The 20956-nt window shown below is 32.2% G+C and overlaps 2 protein-coding genes across 2 annotated transcripts in view; one reads left to right on the plus strand and one right to left on the minus strand.

Moving 5' to 3' along the window:
• Positions 1-15513, plus strand: part of LOC149911181 (transmembrane protein 198) — a 29088-nt gene extending 13575 nt beyond the window's left edge. Inside the window, exons 5-10 of the mRNA XM_090103890.1 lie at positions 3615-3687; positions 4490-4581; positions 7977-8121; positions 11676-11812; positions 12351-12524; positions 13095-15513. Coding sequence (XP_089960016.1) covers positions 3615-3687; positions 4490-4581; positions 7977-8121; positions 11676-11812; positions 12351-12524 — 621 coding nt within the window. The 3' untranslated portion in view covers positions 13095-15513. The remainder of the gene's footprint in view (positions 1-3614; positions 3688-4489; positions 4582-7976; positions 8122-11675; positions 11813-12350; positions 12525-13094) is intronic.
• Positions 15514-19962: 4449 nt separating this feature from the next.
• The window catches only part of Nost (Nostrin), a 36856-nt gene continuing 35862 nt past the window's right edge, over positions 19963-20956 (minus strand). The window contains exons 13-14 of the mRNA XM_090103902.1: positions 20788-20940; positions 19963-20540 (exon numbers count right to left, since the gene is read on the minus strand). Of these exons, the coding sequence (XP_089960028.1) occupies positions 20425-20540; positions 20788-20940 (269 nt within the window). The 3' untranslated portion in view covers positions 19963-20424. The remainder of the gene's footprint in view (positions 20541-20787; positions 20941-20956) is intronic.

Below are 20956 nucleotides of genomic sequence, written 5' to 3' on the forward strand. Positions count from 1 at the left end.
GGTTTCGCAGATCTCTTCTAACGCCAGCCACATTACCGCGCTCACGCCGCTATTTGTTTGCGGTGCCGCATTGATTTCGCGCGTGTTTGTCAAAACCGACAAAAATAAAACGCGGAACTACATTGTTATTGTAAAAGAGTATGTAACTCTGAGGGGTCATTCTAAAAATACATATGTATATGTATAGAAACGATCTTCATGGGACTCGAGTTCTTTACATAGTAGGTTTTCTCCTAATTTCTGTCTTTTTTATTAATCTCATGCACCCAAATTCTACGAGTTTTATGTCTTTTCAAAGTTAAAGTCCACAATAATATATCTTCTTCCTCTGACTCCGATAACGACGTCATTTCGCTTCGATCGTTGCTTCTTGACCACATTCTTGACTGACTCACATGAGGTTTCGCCGATGCCGGTTCCACTAATCAAACTACACTTGATCACAGCGGAATTCATCTAGCGGTTCCGCGGTCATGGTATCGCAGCGGAGGTGTGCTACGGGCGTAAACCATTTGCAATTAGCGCCTATTTGACTGGTATGAAATAAATTTTTGAAACCGATTTCAACGTACCGAAAGAATGTAGGTGATGTGTTTTAAATATTTAATTAACATAGGTACTTCTCAAATACTTATACATTTCTTGCATTGTTAAATAGGTCGTAAGTTTTGACTGCCATCTTTATATTCCATCCTACGGCCTACCTCGTGGAGTAAATTATTCACGATTGTCAAAACGATTATCATACTATCTAGACGTCTAGAGCATACGAATTCTCTACCGAGTGCAGTTTAAATGTCCCGAGTTACACGATGGACATGAAAAGTAAAGTTTTAATAAGCTGAGTTCCGACGTACCTACATTTTTTCGAGCAACCATTTTCACTGCTCGGAATTTATTAGGGATGGTTTTTTAGGTCTGGTGGTTTTTTTGTCTGTTACATTTTTTACTATATTCACGTGAATCTATCCATTGTCTTGCCTGATGCCATTATTAATTAATGACACATTACTGCACTTTGTTTCCCATCGATCAAAAGTGACGTTCGGACGCTGAATTATTGAGATAGAGTGTGCACTTGGATAACTCAGTCGAATGGAAATCTGGTTATATTGAGATGTATTGCTGATTTTTCACTCCATATTCATAGTATAGGTATACTCATAAATCACAGTCGGCTCTATTAGCCATCAAATATTTGAACGATGATTCGAAATATACATCTCATATATTTAAAACGATCCTCAGATATAATCTACTTACGGCACAACAAATTTAATGACTTTCTTACATTAAAAAAAATTCTACGGGTTATATTAGCTTAGCGGCGCGGTGGCTTGGAAGTAATTTAATAATAAAATATTTATTAGATCCGCACAGGAGCACTCAGGCCGGCGCGCGAAGCTCTTGAAAATGCAATATTTTCTTCGTCGATTCTGTGAAATTTTACGAATGATTTAACACCTATAGGTGAATTATTGACTGCATCTTTTATTAAATATCATATTGAATAGCGAATCTTTATCGCTTGTAATATCAGTTGTATTTGATACGTAACTAGGTACCTACAAGAAATGTTTTTCTCGAAACGGAGCTTTCAATTAAAAAAGTTCCATTTAAAAAGTGAAACGGACTGAAAAGTTTTATGCTATAATTTCAATATACTACTTCACAATATTTTTACTTTAAGCAATCAAAGTAGTAGATGAAATGGAAAAGGCAGAATACTTTAATATTTATGAAACTTTTTTAATATTTTCTTTAATATTTGGGTGAATCATATGCATAGTTCTTTATTACCAAGTAAGTACTTAATAGAATTATAATTGGTGAACTGAAATATAATTACAAATTTACACACATAATTAACCATGTTTATAATAATTAAGTTAATTCAATATAATATTAATTGTTCACTTATCCATACTAATATTATAAATGCGAATGTAACTCTGTCTGTCTGTCTGTTACTCAATCACGCCTAAACTACTGAACCAATTTGCATGAAATTTGGTATGGAGATATTTTGATACCCGAGAAAGGACATAGGCTCCTTTTTATTGAGAAATATGTACCACGGGCGAAGCCGGCGGACCACTAGTACTATATAAAGTTAACAATCCTACAGATGTAAAAGTAAAGGTGAAAGTAATACGTGAAAGGCGTTGACGTGTGTTCACTTATCTATAAAAGTGCTATCGTTTCAATGATAATTTGCTATGCGAATATTTGTTTTTTAAATTTAGTGATGATTATATAATGTACCTACAGATAATTCACGATAATTATTATTAGTGCTCCGATACTTTCGTGTACACTGCAAGGTAGTCTGTTTTTCATCGGAATCTGTTAATTCAATGTAATTACTAATGATCAATTAATTGGCACGTTTGTGCTGTTCTGAACATCCTGTTTATATAGGACACGCGATTGCGAGAATCGCTTTATATTTTCTAAAGATTTGTTTTATTGCGATTCCTTGAAAGTTGAAACACCTTCCTTCCGTCCTTGATTCCTTGATTGCAATGTACCATGTAGTGTTGACAATTTATTAGTATTGTACTAATTATTACAATTATATAATACAATATTGCATATGGTGATACAAACACAATGCTATTATTATAATATGTTGTAATTAATAAAATATCACTCGACCAGACGAGTCACAAATGTAATTTCAATGTACTTAATTATTTTATTCCTTTGCGAATTCTTTTCACTTTCCAGCTTAGCGAAGTCATGTATGTATAATGTGCTGGTGCAAAGTTTGTTTGTCACCTATGTATGTGTTTCTATGAAGATGGAGAGTAGACCGTAAGCCGAAAGTTACGAATAACACCCATTAGTGACTGCATCACTCGGATGTATTGTATTATTGATCAGGGAAAAGATGCGCTGTGTTAGGTTTGCACCCTTTCATACACCTACTGACTGCATGTGACGTGTATAATGAGTACGTAACATACTATACTTGTATGTGAATACACAACAGCTATAATATTCAGATACCGTACCGCCCACGGAGTGGCATTTGCATTCGACTAAATACCTAATTAGTGTCTAATACATGGAAGTGAGTTTAAATTGTCTAGTCGGGCAAAGTAGGGCTGTTGTTTACGTCTGATACAATATGCAATAGGCTTTGCGAATCGATCTCTATGGAAATGGCTGGTTCGTCGAATGTTTCGAGTACATCGGATAGCATTATTTATTTAGATTGAAATATATTTCACTTTGTGTCGTATGTTTGCTACAACATTAAATGTATATTATTATTGATAATACCGCTGTATCGATGCACGTCGCAGAATAATCTCTATTATATATATCATAACTAACAGTTACTATAGCAACTTTTAGGCGATATTAATAATAATAGCCAATTATTGAGAAATATAGAACTTGTATTAATTGAAACGTCATATTCTCTTATTGTGTTATGTCTAATATCTATATAGGCTAATCAAAATCTCTATATAAAGCAAAACAGGTGGGATCATTGTTGATAGATTAATTATAATATTAATTAAAGCCTAAAAAAGGTGACATTAATTATAATTAATTATCACTCTGGTGCTATATAATAATAAAAACGTATTTGTTTGTTTCAGTACTGGCTTTGCGTGGTAGTATTGCTTTTATCTGGAATATGCTTTGCAGTTTTCAACCTGTACTGGAAGAAAGGTAAATTTAATCTTTTATTGCAGTTCTCGTGTTTAGTTTACATCTTTCGATATTGATAAGGCATTATCACACAATCGGGTTGTAGGACTGACTCATCTGTCGCTATCATATATAATATTGTATCATATTTATTGCTATCTGCAACGACACTTTGTTAGTTTAGTCCACCTAGTTAGCTTAGTTATGTTCTATGATCCCGGCTATCGTTTCAATTAAAAGTTTTTAGTTACACTATTATTGGACCAACTTATATTGGATAGGTAACTATGTTGATGTTCCAAAACATTGATGAAAACTTCATTATTTTGTGCGGATTAAAACCAGGCGAATTTTAAGTACAGTTTTATCCAATTTCATAGAGCAGCATTCTCAGTTAATTAATATTTATCACGTGTTCAATAGTTTAGTAAAATTTCAATCTATAAGTTCTTAATTGTAAAATATTTTCTATGTAAATACTAGAACATTTTTAAGCTTATCAAATAATTAAATTACACTGAGGCTTAACGCGGTTATCACCTTGGTCTAGAATGAAATTAGCGTATAGGTAAGCGTCTCTCAAAGACACTTAAGTTTCATCTCCACGTATTATATTAGAACTGGTTCCCAAAAATCCCCAATTATTTATAAGAGTTCTTAATTCCAATAATAATGACGATTTTTAAGTCGTAATAATATGAGACCTATCATGGGCCATATACACAAAATCTTAAGAATCTGTCAACGTGTTTCGGGAGAATTAAGTCACAGAATTTTATATTTTTACAGTTATTATGTAAATAGTTGTTTGTATTATTTGCAGTTCTAACAATATTCGGTACTAGTGTGTATGGAGGTGCGGTTATAGCCACTTCTCTGGATTACTTCATTGAACGAATGGTGATGTTAAAATGGGTAAGTAATTGTGATAAAAATGATAACTTGTTTTTCGAAATGTAAATAAATAATTGTTATTATTGTGGTTGTTGTATTAAATGAAGAAACAAACGAAATTATTCTCAAAACTTAAGTATTTTTAGTAGGTATAGTTCTGGAAGATTTTCATTAAAGCTATAAATATAACAGTTAATATAGTTTTATCATTATTTACATAAACAAGGCCGTGGAGTGCTGGGCATAAATTTGAATTTTTTGTTCTTTTCTCGTTTGACCTTTGGCCTACTTGTTATCGTGCGATTAAAAATACGAAAAGTTGATCACATCGTTGAACATTTATGGGGAAGATATAAATATAATCTTTGACTTAGTGACGCCCACACGTAACCATGAGAATGGCTGCATAATACTTCGAAATTTTGCAATATGTATTCAATCTTATATTCTATTTTTAGCACTACCTAATCATTGAACCGTTGTCGTATAAATTGGCATAGACACAAAGATACTCATAGGACACTTTCCTAATAGATATTGTTAATAAATTATACTTATTATAACATTATTCAAGATAATTTTAACCTTGTTTTAAGGGGATTACTATGGTCAAAACCGGAAAACACCTTATACATATTGAATTTTGTTGAGGAAACTGTTGGTACGATTGTCTTAAAAAAAATATATGTGATACTCAAGGATATAATTAACAAAGTGTATTGTTTACTTTTCAGTTTAGAACGGCCTAAACATAAAAAAAATACATAGAAATCAACCCCTTTTTGAACATAAAACGCATTTTGTTAGGAAAACGGCTACATATTTATACATGAAATTTATACCAAAAAATATGTTATGATATTTGTAACAATTTGTATTGATTGTTTTTTCAATTTTCATTATTATCGTTAAATTATCAAGAAAAAACTCGAATTTATAATAAAACCCACATAAAACCTCACCTCTATTGCATATTTTCGACGAAATTTGACGGTGTCAGTTCGACTCGGACGGGGGACTGTACGTGCGGTTTTTTTTGCAAAATAACGCTAAAATTCACCGAATTGAATGTTTTGTTAAATTAAACCAGATTGTAATAGGTATTTACATGAGCAGTTCATGAAATGAAAGTTAAAAATAGGTATGTAAAGATATAAAAATCTGTTTGTAAATTAGTTTTGTTTTTGAAAGGCGTCATTGAATAATATCCAGTGTTGATAATTTTTGACAGTAAAATATTATGAGAAAACACATACCTATAAAACAGTAACCAGACTTTCCCTGTGCCTTGAATATTTTTTAAAAAAGATTAATTGCTGTTCTATCGTATATTTTAAGGGTCCAAAACAATCCAAAGCCGGGAGATACTGACACAAAATTTTGGGTCATTTGTAACCGGATGGCGGTTCTACAGTGGTCTTAGTACGCAATGACAAAAAGAAAAATCATGGTCAGAACAGTGGTACCGGCAGACTAGTCGCGAGGGCGTTAGTCGAACTCGTCGGATAAATTACGGAAGGCAAACGATTTGTAACACAAAAATTTTAGGATTTACCGATAGCCCATAAAAAAGAAGTAGGCGGTAGTGTCATGCCATACTTTTCCGGTGTAATTTACAGCCCACAATACCGACGTGAATGCGTTGATTTAAAAAAAAATTCGACCATTTGTACCAGGCTAATTTTTGCACAGGTAATCATCGTCCAGTAGCCATGTACGAAAATCGCCATGCCATACTTTTCAGACTGCTCCAAATGGTCGCCATACCGCCGAAAATCAGCAATTTTTTTTTATATTGTATAAAATCATTTAATTTTATATTATTGTATAAAATCGTAGGAAAGTCAAAACTGACATAAACGTATAGCAACATTTTTAGCCGACGCCATTATAGGACGAAATTCTCAATTCAACTGAATTTTTTGTTGGTTCCGTTACCTCCGCACTTTTAACTGGGTGAACCGATGATTTCTTCTACACTAATATTATAAAGAGGAAAACTTTGTTTGTTTGTTTGTTTGATTGTAATGAATAGGCTCATAAACTACTGGACCGATTTTAAAAATTCCGTTCACCATTCAAAAGCTACATTATCCACGAGTAATATAGGATAGGTTTTATCCCGGAAATTCCACGGGAACGGGAACTATGCGAGTTTTTATAGATACCGACACAACTAACACTGTATTCTTTGTACGGAAGGTATGACCCATATCAGTCATAGTCATAGGCTCTGGTAACTTCAGTCGCAGGAAAATCACTCATTTTGTAATGTGTTCAAAGATAAACAGTAGAAAAAAAAACTCAGTTTAAAACACGTTATAATATTTTTGATTTGAAGCTGCTATATAGTCGATAAATAGGCACCAAACTCTTAAAGGGGTATAATATTTTAATGTTTAAAAATCGAAACACATTTTATTTCTCGTCATCATTTCAAAGACGTAAGGGATTTAAAAAATTAACCCCGAACTAACTACAAAATACATAACAAGTCGAAAAAAACGTGATTTCTTGTCCGTTCCCCTATTTTTTTCGGTGTGTGTAGGTTGCATGCATATATTCCTACTAGGTATGAAGAGATATACAGAGAACGCTAAATACATTTGCCTGGTCACCATTACCATTCGATACACCATGACATGGTAGAGGCCGTTCTATAGAATTACGTCAAATAATGTATTCCATCTTTTATATCTCTGTAGGTGAGATGTTCTCCACCCTAGCCATCACCAGGTCTCCAGAATATAGTAGAGTCCGTGTTGAATAAAATTAATTTCTAAATCGATGTTTTCTTAACTGTTCCCCACTCTAGAACTTATAATTACTTGCTTAGTCATTTTAAGGTCTCCAGAATGGGTCATGTAGTAGAGACTTTGCTTATAACGGTTAATGTTGAAAGATGAGTCTTCCTACATTACATTTACAACATACATAGTACACAATATTTACTATTCATAAATGTAATATGTTACTGCCTCTCAGAGAAAACATAAATTAGGTAGAAACCACTAACACATTACGATACAATACGATACAGTATACAATTCCATAATCTTTGGTCACTTTTATTTCAACAACGATGTATATTTATAGAGGGCGGTTAAAAAAACAAATTCAAATGTAGTGACAGAATCATTAAGGTCGTTGAACCGTGTAATTGCCTTAACTTATTTAGCTATCGCTTGCAAAAACAACAAACAAACGTTTATTTATGGCATTACTTATCTTCGTACTATGTATAAGTGAAAGCTATATGTATTAGGTATATTCTGTATACATACAATGTTTTTATTTCTTGATTTTTATTCTTGCAAATTATCTCTACGTTCAATCGTAATAATTACGTACCTACACTTCTGCGTATTTTAAATATCTCTGATTTGCAAATAAATGAAGTTTCAACGTTTCTGAAGGTATGGGAACGTGCAAAACTAGAGCCAGCTATTCCGCCACCGTGTACCATCTCTTGGCTGACGTTGGCCGCTTGGCCCACGGTGGCCATAGTTGGCTTCACCGCACAGTGCGCTCTCACCGCCACGGGGATATACCATGAAGAGAGTGAGTACTACACTATACATTATGTTCTTAACTAGCCAATTTCTCCGGCTTTGTTTGGGGTGAACGGGATGAAAAATTTCCTATGTTTTGAGGTAAATATGTAGGTAGTTTTCTAATGATGAAGGAACTTTTGAAATACTTACAGGTAGTTTTTGAGTTAAATCATAATTAAAATAATCTTAAAAAATTTAGTACATAAAATGTGAAAGTAACTGCCTGTGTATGAATCATTAATTTGCCAATACAACTGAACCACTTTTGGTGAAGTTTGAAACAGGAATAGACTAGATGCAATGTGAGTTAGAAGTGCAAAATTGCCAAAAAATGGCAAAAAAAAAAAAAAAAAATTATGTTTTTCCCAGATATATTCAATTAAAAATTTATTTCATACATATTTATACTTATAGCATTTTTATCAATCTGTACATGTCTATACAAATATTATAAAGAGGAAAGGTTTGATTTTTTGTTTGTTTGTTTGTATGAATTGAATAGGCTCCGAAACTACTTGGCAGATTTGAAAAATTCTTTCACTGTTGGAAAGCTACATCATTTCTGAGTGACATAGGCTAGGTTTTATCCCGGAAATCCCACGGGAACGGGAACTATGCGGGTTTTTTTTTTGAAAACGCGGGCGAAGCCGCAGGCGGAATGCTAGTATTTAATAAAAGTACAATACCCAATGACCACGCTTTCTTTGAAGTACATTAAATTTGGTATAGTTCATTAATTGTCGATTGAGCTACGGTTATTAAATACATTATAGAATATTCTTCACTATAATTTAATGTAGCTTAGTCATGGGAGAATCTAATCGGTTGATAGTCGATATTTTTATACACAAGAGAAAATCCACGAACAAATATCTAGTTTCTCAATACCTGTACCTATAACTACAAAATTTAATATTCAAATGGTAAAAGAATTTATAAAATCGAGAGTAATTTTTGATTTCATTCCGTACACACAATAACACAAATTTTACCTTTTCATCATATTAAATTAAAATGTAGATGTAGCTAGTAATTTTATAGATTCTATTCCTTTATTGGAATATGTTATAGTATGTGCGCGCGCTGTTTAATCATGTATTTCTATAGGATGACAATAATATAAGTAGATGTGATTCGAGATTAAAGGGTTATTTCGTATTCTCGCTTCGGGATCGACGGTCGTGAGTCGCGAGTTCTCTAAATTCAGTGAAGTTTATATTAGAACTTTTTCATACTGTAATAGTTTTCGGAGGATTTGATACGCGGTAGTCATTTATATCTACTATAAATAATGTGAAACGGTTTCTCGCGTATCTGTTTTTGAGTTTTCAATGCAGTTTTTGGAATTTTAATGGATTCGGTGTGATAAATACCTTTGCGAAATAAAGGGTTTGCAATATTTATTTGTAATATTTAATGAAGACGTAAAGTGGTGCTTTTAAAATAGAGATTTTCTTTCAGAAGAGGAAGAATAAATACGATCCATTTGACTACAAGAAATAGATGTTTTCCAGGAAACTCTTTCTAAGTTCTCATAAAATCTTAGCTTGTTTGAGAATAAAATAAAATGCCGTTTTAAATAATGTGTAAATATGTTTAAAATATTTTATCAGACCAACGTCTTGTTTCTTATAAAGATTTAATTAAAAATCTAATTGTATATCGATCGATTTTGATTCTGAGTAACTTTTTCAAATATAGATAATTATCAGTGTTTTAAACTACTGAATAGCAGTATGAAATGAAGTACTGAATAGCCATGTTTTATAAAGTTTTGAATAAATATTGAACACTAGCTTTCCGCCTGCGGCTTCGCCCGCGTTTTAAAAAAAAAATCCGCATAGTTCCCGTTCCCGTGGGATTTCCGGGATAAAACCTAGCCTATGTCACTCAGAAATGATGTAGCTTTCCAACAGTGTAAGAATTTTTCAAATCTGCCAAGTAGTTTCGGAGCCTATTCAATTCATACAAACAAACAAACAAACAAAAAATCAAACCTTTCCTCTTTATAATATTTGTATTGAACATATCAATGATTATATAGAAGAAAAGTCTATGGATACAAAAAGGAATCCATCTTTTTCGTAGCATCATAACATGAGAACCAATACAATCGGCTTTTTCTTAATATAAATCGTTATTCATAAATTGTAATTGCGGTTGCTTCCACGGAAAGAACAACTTAAATAAAATCGCTCCACAAATTGGAAAATTTCAGAATACTTAACGACTTCTCATTCTAGTGACAACTTCCAAAAAACTTAACGACTATTTTAACTTCGCTCACAAGTACAAACTTATTGGACAGTTTGTACAAAGTTAGGGCAACTATTATCAATTCAGTTTTAAGCAACATTTCCAAAAACAGTGGCGTCCAATTTGTAGCGTCACGGAACTTCGCCTGCTCTCAAAAGGAATATTTAGGCTACAATTTTCATTTCTTCCCCGCTCAAATATGAGCGGAGCATTAGTGTATGGCCTAAAGCCGTACTCTATAAATGACCTGTTGAACATAATAATGAATTTGATAAATTCAAACGAAATTCGAATCATTAATTCCCAAAAAAAAACTAAAGGAACAGTTCTGTCTTATTATGTTTCGGGATAGATTCGGTTTCTCCTTTAGTTTTATAAAATTCAAGTTATCATCCTAGTCCAGGTGGAGATAAATCCAACAAATCAAAGATTAATAAAATCTGTTCAGTCGTTTCTTTATAAATACCTAGTGTTGTTAAACGAACACGGCTTTTTTTATAAAAGGTTTTTCAGTAAGAACGGGTAAATTATGAAATACAATAAAACGGGCTGTGTGAGTTATTCACAAATTTCTTTTTTTTTTATTCGAAAGACAATTCCATATGCCATTTAGTATAGAATTTGATTTACGATTTACTTACGATGGCACGCATCCGAGTAATCGAATTTTAAGGGCTGCATATCCGGTTGAATTTGATCCGTGGCCTCTGATACGTCTATCTTAAGAGAATCCATGGATTGTGAACCCGGAACCCCACAAGAAAACGTAGCAGTGGTGTCCAATTCATATATATTGATTTTCTGCCGCAATTTGTATTTTTTCATAACGATTCGAATACTTAGCAAAACGTCATAAGAAGGTCATAAGCTTATGTCAATGAATAACGATAGCGAATTCTTCTGCCAATTGTCTAGAAGCCCTAGTCAACGGACAATCAGCGTTGTCTATAAGTCATAAACTTGAGCTTGTGCGTCAGTTAATTTTTTCCTGGTGTAATAATGGCTAAGTTGAAATCTGTAAAAGCCCTAAAGCTTACGGCGAGTTATCGACTGCTATAAGTTCTGCTATCTACTTCTCTGGACCGCGATGACTTTTGCCGTTCTTTAATTCCTTTTTTAAATTTTAAAACTACAGGCCGCAAAAACCTATACATAGATCAGCATAGTACACATATTATAGCCTAAATATTCCCTGGATAAATTGTCCATCCAACTCAAGATACTTGAAAATTGAATCTAGAACCGTTCATCCAAACAGAATTTTATATTTCTTACAATTTACCCCACGTGTATAATTTCCACCAGGTATAAGCGCCCAAAAGCGTCGCCTTAAGGCGCAGCCGCCTCGCCCGGTGACGCGCGAGCAGCGCGCCGAGATGAAGCAGCGCAAGTACCGCTACCTGTACCAGGTGCGGACGGCGCACGGTGACGTCATATCGCAGGTCAGTTGCGGGAATATTTTTAGTAACAACACAAGCGAAAGCTTAGTATGGGATCAGATCGTGCCGTGTGTGAAAATTGTCCTGAAATATTATAACCAGGTATAAGCGCCTTAAACGTCGTCTTAAGGCGCAGCCGCCTCGCTTGGTGAGATGAAGATATAAGATACCTGTACGAGGTGCGGACGGCGCATGGTGACGTCATATCGCAGGTCAGTTTTAGTTAATAGTTACAGATTGTGGAGACTTGGTACCTACAGTGGTGAACGCGTGATTCATCGGTTTTATTAAATGAAAGACACATGGCTGAATACTTGACCGTAAAGAAAAACGATAAGTAAAACAGATTAGAGCGCATCTTCTCTATACAGGCTTTCGATGCTAATCGAGTTCAGAAATCGCATTTCTTGTAATCTTCCTTTTTTAGCTATATGACTGAGACATGAGATTTCTACTTGAATATAGATTTATTTAAAAACCATTAAGTACATGTATTTCTATTGTGATATCTATATTTTAATAAATAAATTTCCCATTCCAGTCATACGTGCAAGCGCTACAGAAGAAGGCACAATGCGGCAACTGGGGCGGCAGCGCCGGCGGCGAGTGTAGCACACTGCAGAGCGACTCCACCCACCTCACTGTGCTCGCCGGCTCCGAGCACGCTCCGCCGACTGACTCGGACGACGATCTCAACCAGATTCGCGCGCACTAGGTGAGTGTAGGGGAATAGATAAAACTGTGGAGCTGTGTTTTTTGTAAATATTTTATTGAAGTGAAAACTTCTTTAGCGGCGTTGAGCACTTTTTCTGTAATGGGTATAAATTCTTGAACTCGCGTCAGGACACGTGACCTGATCGAAAAAGCGTAAGACGGATGGATATCAAACATGCTCAACGTTAATCTTAGTTAATAATCAAGTTTTCACTTCTGCCGGCACTCCCGGAGTGCAACCCGTCTTTTTTTTATTTTTATCAACTTGTGAAGATAATACTTCAATGGGGGCAGGAGAAGCTGTGCAGCTGTGATTTTATGTAAATTTTACTTTTGAAGTTTTTATCAAAAATGCTTCTTAACACCGACCACAGCCGGTGGACAACGACAACCACTTTACATATTTTTTTATATGTTTCGTGGTGGCCCGTATGCGCTGACCCCTACATCTATTTTATTTGAACAATAACAAAAATAACTTATTCTTTTAATAAGTTATTAGAAATTGTATTAGAGTACCGCTCATTGTCTACAAACTCGAGTGTTAGCTAAGTGTCATTGTTTATTTCAGGTATCTCAAAGACGTGCTCTTCAAGGGGAGTTAAATTTCTTTTCATAATTATCCAGTATTATCCTAAGAGAATTTCACTCTTATATTATTACATAATTATATGTGTAGCTATTATAATTAACCGCATATTCTTCGATATGAATTTATTATTTGTAAGTTAAGTGTAAGCTGTCGTATTTAAAATCTATGAGAGGATAGGTCGTTAGGTAATACAATATGATTTCAATATAAACCTTCAGATCTCGGTTGTACTTTTAATTCTTAATAAAATATTCAAGTCACTAATTTTAAATAAAATTGGTTCAACTTGATTATAATAGAAAATCTCGCTTAATCGCCAATACCTAGTAATATTTAATTCAGAAACTTGTATAATATGATGATAATTCATGATAACATAATTAATATTTTGGCGTTTAAAACTTACTTACATATTGTACCTAACAACCTATGTCTCTAGGTCTTAAATTATACTATAACTATTAATTATTCATTCTCCATCGATCATCTGTCCGAACATTCGACTATTTTATATATGTATTACACAGCAAATACTGCCTAGAATTTAATTATACATATTTTTGTGACGAGATGTTGTAACTCGATTCATCAATTTTGTATCGATTTATGAAAAACCTTTTCTGTCTTCATTTCGGAGTTAAAAAAGGTCTTAATTATTGCATATTGTTAAGGCCTAAGTTAAAAAAAATGCCTAAAAGTGCCACAGTACTACAAGGTTGATGACTCGAGTAAAACAAAAATGAAACGTGTACATTCCATTTTAAAATAGAAGTTCAATAGTAATGATATATTCCACTTTTTAAAAATGTTTAATTGTATTAGCGTTAATTACTTAATACGATATTGTTGCTGTAATAATGTTTCTCGTGACGCATAATAATTCGGTTCGTATAGCGGTTCATACTGACTTAGTACACTGCCAATAGTATAAGTTTCCTTACGATGATACCGACGTCACATTTGGTATCAGACTAAATAGTGATAAATTTCGATTAAAACGATTACTTCGATGTTCAATATTTTTCTCTCGTACATGGTATTGAAATCGATACAGTGATATTCGAATCGATTAATCGTTTCGATCGTAATAATGATTCCGACAATACGTTGCACACAAATTTGTGGATTGTCTTTTTGATCGGTAGTTAGGGTTTTATATCCGGTTGGAGCAAAAACATGTGATACAATTTTTTATATATTATTATTTTACTTGTGTTACGAATTTTAACGAATTGTTAAAGTTTAGTTTGAAATGTTTAGTAGCGTTTACAAATCTTGCCAGTTTATTATTTTAGGTATATATTTTTGCGAATTAGTTTCAGCGAGGGTAGCACAATGCGATTGTGATGGGTTCACTCTTATGAAGGGTATTAGTTTTAGAAGTGATAATAATCTAAAATGGACGTAAACGTATCATAAGCTGTACTACCGTGCGACGCAAACGTTACTATTATTTGGTTGATCTGCATTAAATGTTTATTTTCGAATGCTAAGCATAATAATATTTATTTTTTCATATAGCATGCGTGTAAATATAATTATTATATTGTTTTCTGATTTATTCGCCTCGAGCGGTTGGAATATTTTGCTCATAGTCGATGAACATACATTCTGTTCGCTGTGTGATATTTTACTTTTAGCCAAAGTTTATTTTAGTTGGTATTGCGCTAAAAGCACAACAGAGTTAATTTATTAATTATATAAGATCCGTATACGTTACTTTGCTTATTACTACGCTTATAAAAGTCAGACGCTTCTTACATTACGTTGATTATTATTATATATTTATTGGACTAAGAATATACTGTGACCGTATTTATAGACGTGTAAATATTTTCAATTGTAACTCTAATTTTAAGTGTCATTTGATGAAAATTAATTGAAACAAAGCACAGCTCATATATGTGTTGTATATAGGTATTAGTTGGATAAGTTTAGCCGAGGTCGAGGTAATTTTAACTGATCTATCATTACATTTCCATATAATCGCTCAATATCTAGTCTTATACTTTCTTAGATATTTTCATAATATATTTTCATAATAATTTTAAGTTCCTTCGTCCATTTGTAAATTTCAATGCATCACACGACTATGTTAATTTTTTTGGGTATGTTAGTTATATGTCTACGTTAAATTTCATTTTATGAATAATGCAATATTATATGTACCTATGTTCCTTCCCTTCGTGGTTTGAAAAGAATTTAGTTTCGCATTTATTTTTACATGTGTCCCTGAAGAGATTTTAATTAATACTTAAATGACTTTGTATTTTAAAATGTTCTTTCCAATGCATGTTTCCAATACTTATATCTGTTCAGGCACACTTTTATTTCCTCATTTGTATGTTAAATATTTGATTATTTGTATTTTTACAAATTTAATCTTGATTTATTTATATTTTTTGTTTTATTTTAATTCCTCACCCTTTTTAACCGCATCACTACATCACATCACACATAATTTTCATCGTTTATTTATTTATTAAATTTTTCCTTTTTTATGTACATTGTTGAAATGATTATAGTAGAGCCATTTTAATAGGCAACATTTGACAGTTCAACAAAATTCAACAACGTAACCTAGTAACGACAACATAGAATAACATGATATTTCGTTTTGTTAGAACTGCACATTTGCTTAACTTTTTTCAATTACGATTACATATTTATTATAATAATAACCGATATAAGTAATTTTAGGATTTGATTTTACTGATAAACCATTCTAAACATAATAAACAATTTCTGATTTAAAGAACTGACGTCGCTACAATTTTGTGTCAATAAACCTTTTTTCTTTTAAAATACCAGAGACGTTACTCTAAAAATCGAAATCTGACATCTAGAATCGAATGCATTGATTACTTGGGAATAAAAATTATCATAAATTATTGACATGTGTTTCAAGTTCGATTGACAAATGTTTCAAGTCCGTATCGATTAATTCACTTTAATCGATCTTTTTATGCAGGTTACCACCCTATGAAGAAAAAATTGATAGACAACAAATGTTGCCTATTAAATTGGCTCCACTATAAGTCATAATTTTCACGAATATTCTTTTATCACTTTGTTCAATATCTTAAAATATAATGGTTATTATAAGATATAGAATAGTTTAAAGCATGTAAGTTATATATAACTAAAGTACAATGTTTCATTTTATTGTATGGGGTTTCTATTATAGAACTGTTACACAAATTATAAATCCAAATAGAAATTAAGGTTTTAGTCACTGCCAAGATAAATATTACTTATTATTAATGAAAGTAAAAATTTCGTGATAGAAAAGTTCAAAATTTATACATTTACTTTACTCGGGGGAAAAAGTATATGATCGCGGCTTTTGATGTTGAGTTTTTATGATTAAGTATGTACTGCTAGATGATTATATAATGTTTGTAGGCTGACATTGAGCGAAGCGTAGTGACTCGGATTTGGTGTCCTCTGTGTAATTTTTTGAACACGCTTGACACAATTAACGCCTACATTACGGTCGCTCGGGCCGCATAATAATCGAAAAGTAATATTAAATGTATATTATTATTTAATGGCATTCACCAGTGCACAGTGAATAAATTCACTTCAAATGAAGATGAAGCATTCATTTGCTTCATCGTGTCTTTTGTATTATATGTAGTATGTATTTCACTTACGTAACTTGTAGCTTTTCTTTGTAGGTGTGTATTACTCGTAATGTTATATCTATTTTATGTACGCGCATGATGGTACTAAATAGTTTAGTGAATATCATAGTGCGGAACTGCTTTGGACATCAAATTCAAAATGAATAAAATCCGGCATGATTTGCATAAAATAACGTAGATTGTAAGTCTTCAGTTCTGTTTGGAATCGTAGGGTATCCAAAGTAGTTGCAGTAAAGATGCCATGTAGTAGGGTAATGCATATTTTTGTATATAAGGTTTAAAAGAATTCTATTTTCTGGACTTGAGCCATAATGGTTATTATTGCAGTGATGGCGAAGATGAAAGGTGTACATACGGTATTGCAAGGTGCACGGATTGTTCTCGTTGTTTCGTAAAGAGTTCTTTAATGGTTTTATTACAGAGACCATATTACTATACCGCTATTGGTTATTATAAACTTCAACCGTTTAATAGTGTGTATTCTACTTTTAACTCAACACCATACAATAAAATATTATTTTTTATTCCAATGTTAACTTTTGCTTTTGCGATTGTATTAAAATTTTTGGTTGTGTTTTTTAACGCGTCTGTCAGTGGTTAAACCACGTGTTGCTATTACATTAAAATAGGCGCCGTAAAGAAAATGGAATTCTATTATTGTTCAATACCAATCTTTGCACACAACTGCTTTAATAAATCATATTAAATACGCACAAATAATACAATATTGCCTGGTTGACTAGACGAGGATAATAGGATAACATAATTATTCTACAGGTGTGACGCATTAGCAGTTTTTCTTGCGGCTTTGCTCGCGAACGTGACTTTTATCCTGTAAGAGATTAAACGATGTTTCAGAGTGCTTACGTCACTTTAAATACAGAAATGTTATTTTTACATCTTATTTTTCTTATAAGTAAATGCGACATAATAAGCAGGGATAACATTGTCTGTTTTACTATGTTTTAATAAGTAATTGTAATATTAATGTAAAAGTTAAAATGTAGGTGTTAATGAATGTAAAGTTATAATGATAGGAATGGGTATTTCTGATGACATAAGCGAAGAAAATCCCAATAAAACACTTAAACAGATCCCTGCTTTTCTAATAATCTAAAATCATAAATATAACAGAATACAACGGGAATAATTAATGCACCTTACACCATAAAGAATAATTTATTTACACTCCCACAGATACTTATATACATTTTAAATATAGGATTATTGTTAATCCATATTTTGTATGTATACGCTTGAAGTAAAATTTGTTCTTGATATTTGGATTTAATATTTTCAATCTGTGGCAGTGTAACTAAATGTACTTTTAAATTACGATTAGGTATGGTTAGCTTGAGCTAGATTGTACAGTAACATGGACCGGTCCAAATAATCGTGGGAATTTAATCGTTTATCCGATAAACGATTATTCATAAGTTAATGTTGTAGGAGATAATTGTTTGATGGAATTGTTGTCGGAGTAATTTGGCCATTTTTAAGTGATAAGTGAAATGGTTTGAGCAATTCTTTTGCGTATACGTTTATCTCAAAAGTATGGATGAAGAACAGAATTTTACCAGCTTTCTACTTAATAATAGGTATGTCCTTAACGATAGCAACAATTTAATTCCCTACATCCTTGTTATTCAATAATATATCTTCTGAGAGTTCCACCACATACAACGGGGTATTTTGTTGCATAAATCAATTTAATGATAAACATTATACTTACTATTTTGTATAATTGAAAGGATCATGCATGGTCCTTATTTCCTGATCCAGTCTACAAATACGTGAAATTTATCCGTATTTATTCTTAAAAAATCTTAATCATTCGCTCGAGGAAAAGCGTTGCTCAAATTCTTTCAGCAAATATAATATTATTTTTAAGAAGCACGAATACTTGTAGTTAACGATAAAACAGTTTAATCAATTTTGCCATAATATCCATGTATGTATAATATGTAATAGATGTGTAGTTATAGATACAAGTATGTTTATTATTCCATTTTTTACAATGTCTTTTGTGAAAAAGACGCTGTTGTTCCACTGATATTGAGACCATCTCTTTTTATATTATAATGTAAAAATAAGAAGTGTTTGCCCTTAGATTGGCTGTCGTTTACACGGTCAGGTTTTTTAGAAATTGGGCAAAAATGATAAGTGTTCGTTTTGAAATGGGCATAGCGAGCAGGCATTTTCAATGCGTCTTTTTATTATTATTTAAGTATAGTGAAATTGCTCATTGATTTATTGTGTCTATTTTCAAATAAAATTTTAATTATATACGCTATAAATTTGGGTATTCGGGGCACGATTGTATAGATGGATTAAATTTCAAGTAAATTTATGATGACGCTTTTGCAACATATGATAACTTCTCGCATGTAGATTATTTTATTATCAACTTGAAATGTTAACAGTATTTAATAACACATATTTTTCTACTTAGAATGACACTGATCAAAATTATAAAAGCTGAATATGTTACGGCCGTCCGCATCAAAATTAAAAATTAAATAAATAGCACGTATTTTTGCCAAAAATCCATTTACACGATCTTGCTTCATTTATCTTACCATAATTTACTCTACGTTTAAGCTTATATGAAATTAAGTTTGCGATACTGTCATTTGCTACTTATTCTTCGTATAAAAATTTAAACTTAGATACATCTCTAGGATGGATTGTGATTTTGATGCCCCGAACGCATAACCTTTAACCACTTTGCTATCTTCCCAAGAAAAACGCAATGATAAGAATATTATTATTATTGGTCTCACATGGACAGGCAGTGTCCGTTCTTGTAATCAATGCCGATTCGGTTCAGTGCTATGAGGACAACGAAGCAGATAATTAAATATTATATAAGCGTAGCACTGCTTGTCCGTATAATATTGCTGGTTTACTTAATATGAATATTGTATTCTACCCTTAGATATCCTTGGACTAGTCCGATTTTGCCAACACCCTAATGTATAAACAATATTTTAATAAATGATGTGTTGTCATCTCAAATGTGTTTTCATTTTATAAAACCATGTAGCTTATTTTCTAGTAGGTTTGGTATTATTCTAATATCTAAGATATGTAGACAGAGAGGAAGGAGCTTCATAGGGATTGTATGTACGTTCTTACGTACCTATATTCTACTTCATTTTAATCGATTCCCACTTAATATTGAAATAATAATATTTAACGAGCGTTCATAACTTTATTACATACAATACTTTGGTATTATTTAAAGACTATGTATATCTAAGTAAACATAAAACAATGTCACAAGGTCGACACTTTCGAGTTAATCATAATTTATACAATTGATGAATACTTCATACTATATTATACATGTATAAATTATAAAATTGATATATAATGATTATTTTATTGAGAAAAATAATGCGTGTAAGATGTAATAAATATGATACAAATAAAAACAACAAATAAAGTAGCTAAACATCAATATAACTAAGTTTAATGCTTCTTTATTGAAGTATCACTTTGTGCAGTCGAATTCTTATTCACAATACTTACAACAAAGATATATGAAATAAATTAGTAAACAATCAACTGGGTTCGATGTGAGCTTAATTATACTTATATGTACAAAAATAACGATTTTTTGTATAACATTTGTTGCTAAATGCAGTAATGATACCCGCTTATATACAAGATGTTATTTCTTCGACGTACGACGAGGGAAATATACCGAAACTTCCGTTAAGGTCCCCGCTCCACCAGACGTCGTCTTGTTTTTCATATATGTTTATTATATCACCTGTAAATTAATATTCATCGGATGTTATTTGTTATTAGAATAATCGTAAAATAAACCGCAATTAGTCAGATGTCACACAAATATATACATTACACTTATTTAAGTATACATAGTACATAATATCAATTATTATTTAAAATATGCTAATATTACAAAATCGCATTGCACCTTATTACATTAATATCAATAAATACTTTAATTACTAAATAGTATATACATATTACATGTTGAACATTACAAAATTTACCTGGGGCTAATGTCAGCTCATCATTTAATCTTGCCTCATAAGTGTATAAAGCCCGACACTTTCCAATGTATTTTTGAGGTGTTTCATCGCTTCCATCATTTTTTCCCAAACAATTCAAATCTGTTGAACTATCGCTCTGGGACGAGAATTCATCTGAAAACAGCATTAA

The sequence above is a fragment of the Colias eurytheme genome, chromosome 1 (genome assembly GCF_061535395.1).
Source record: "Colias eurytheme isolate Ceu_HAF_F1 chromosome 1, ilColEury1 Martin Lab GWU primary, whole genome shotgun sequence".
Lineage (NCBI taxonomy): Eukaryota > Metazoa > Arthropoda > Insecta > Lepidoptera > Pieridae > Colias > Colias eurytheme.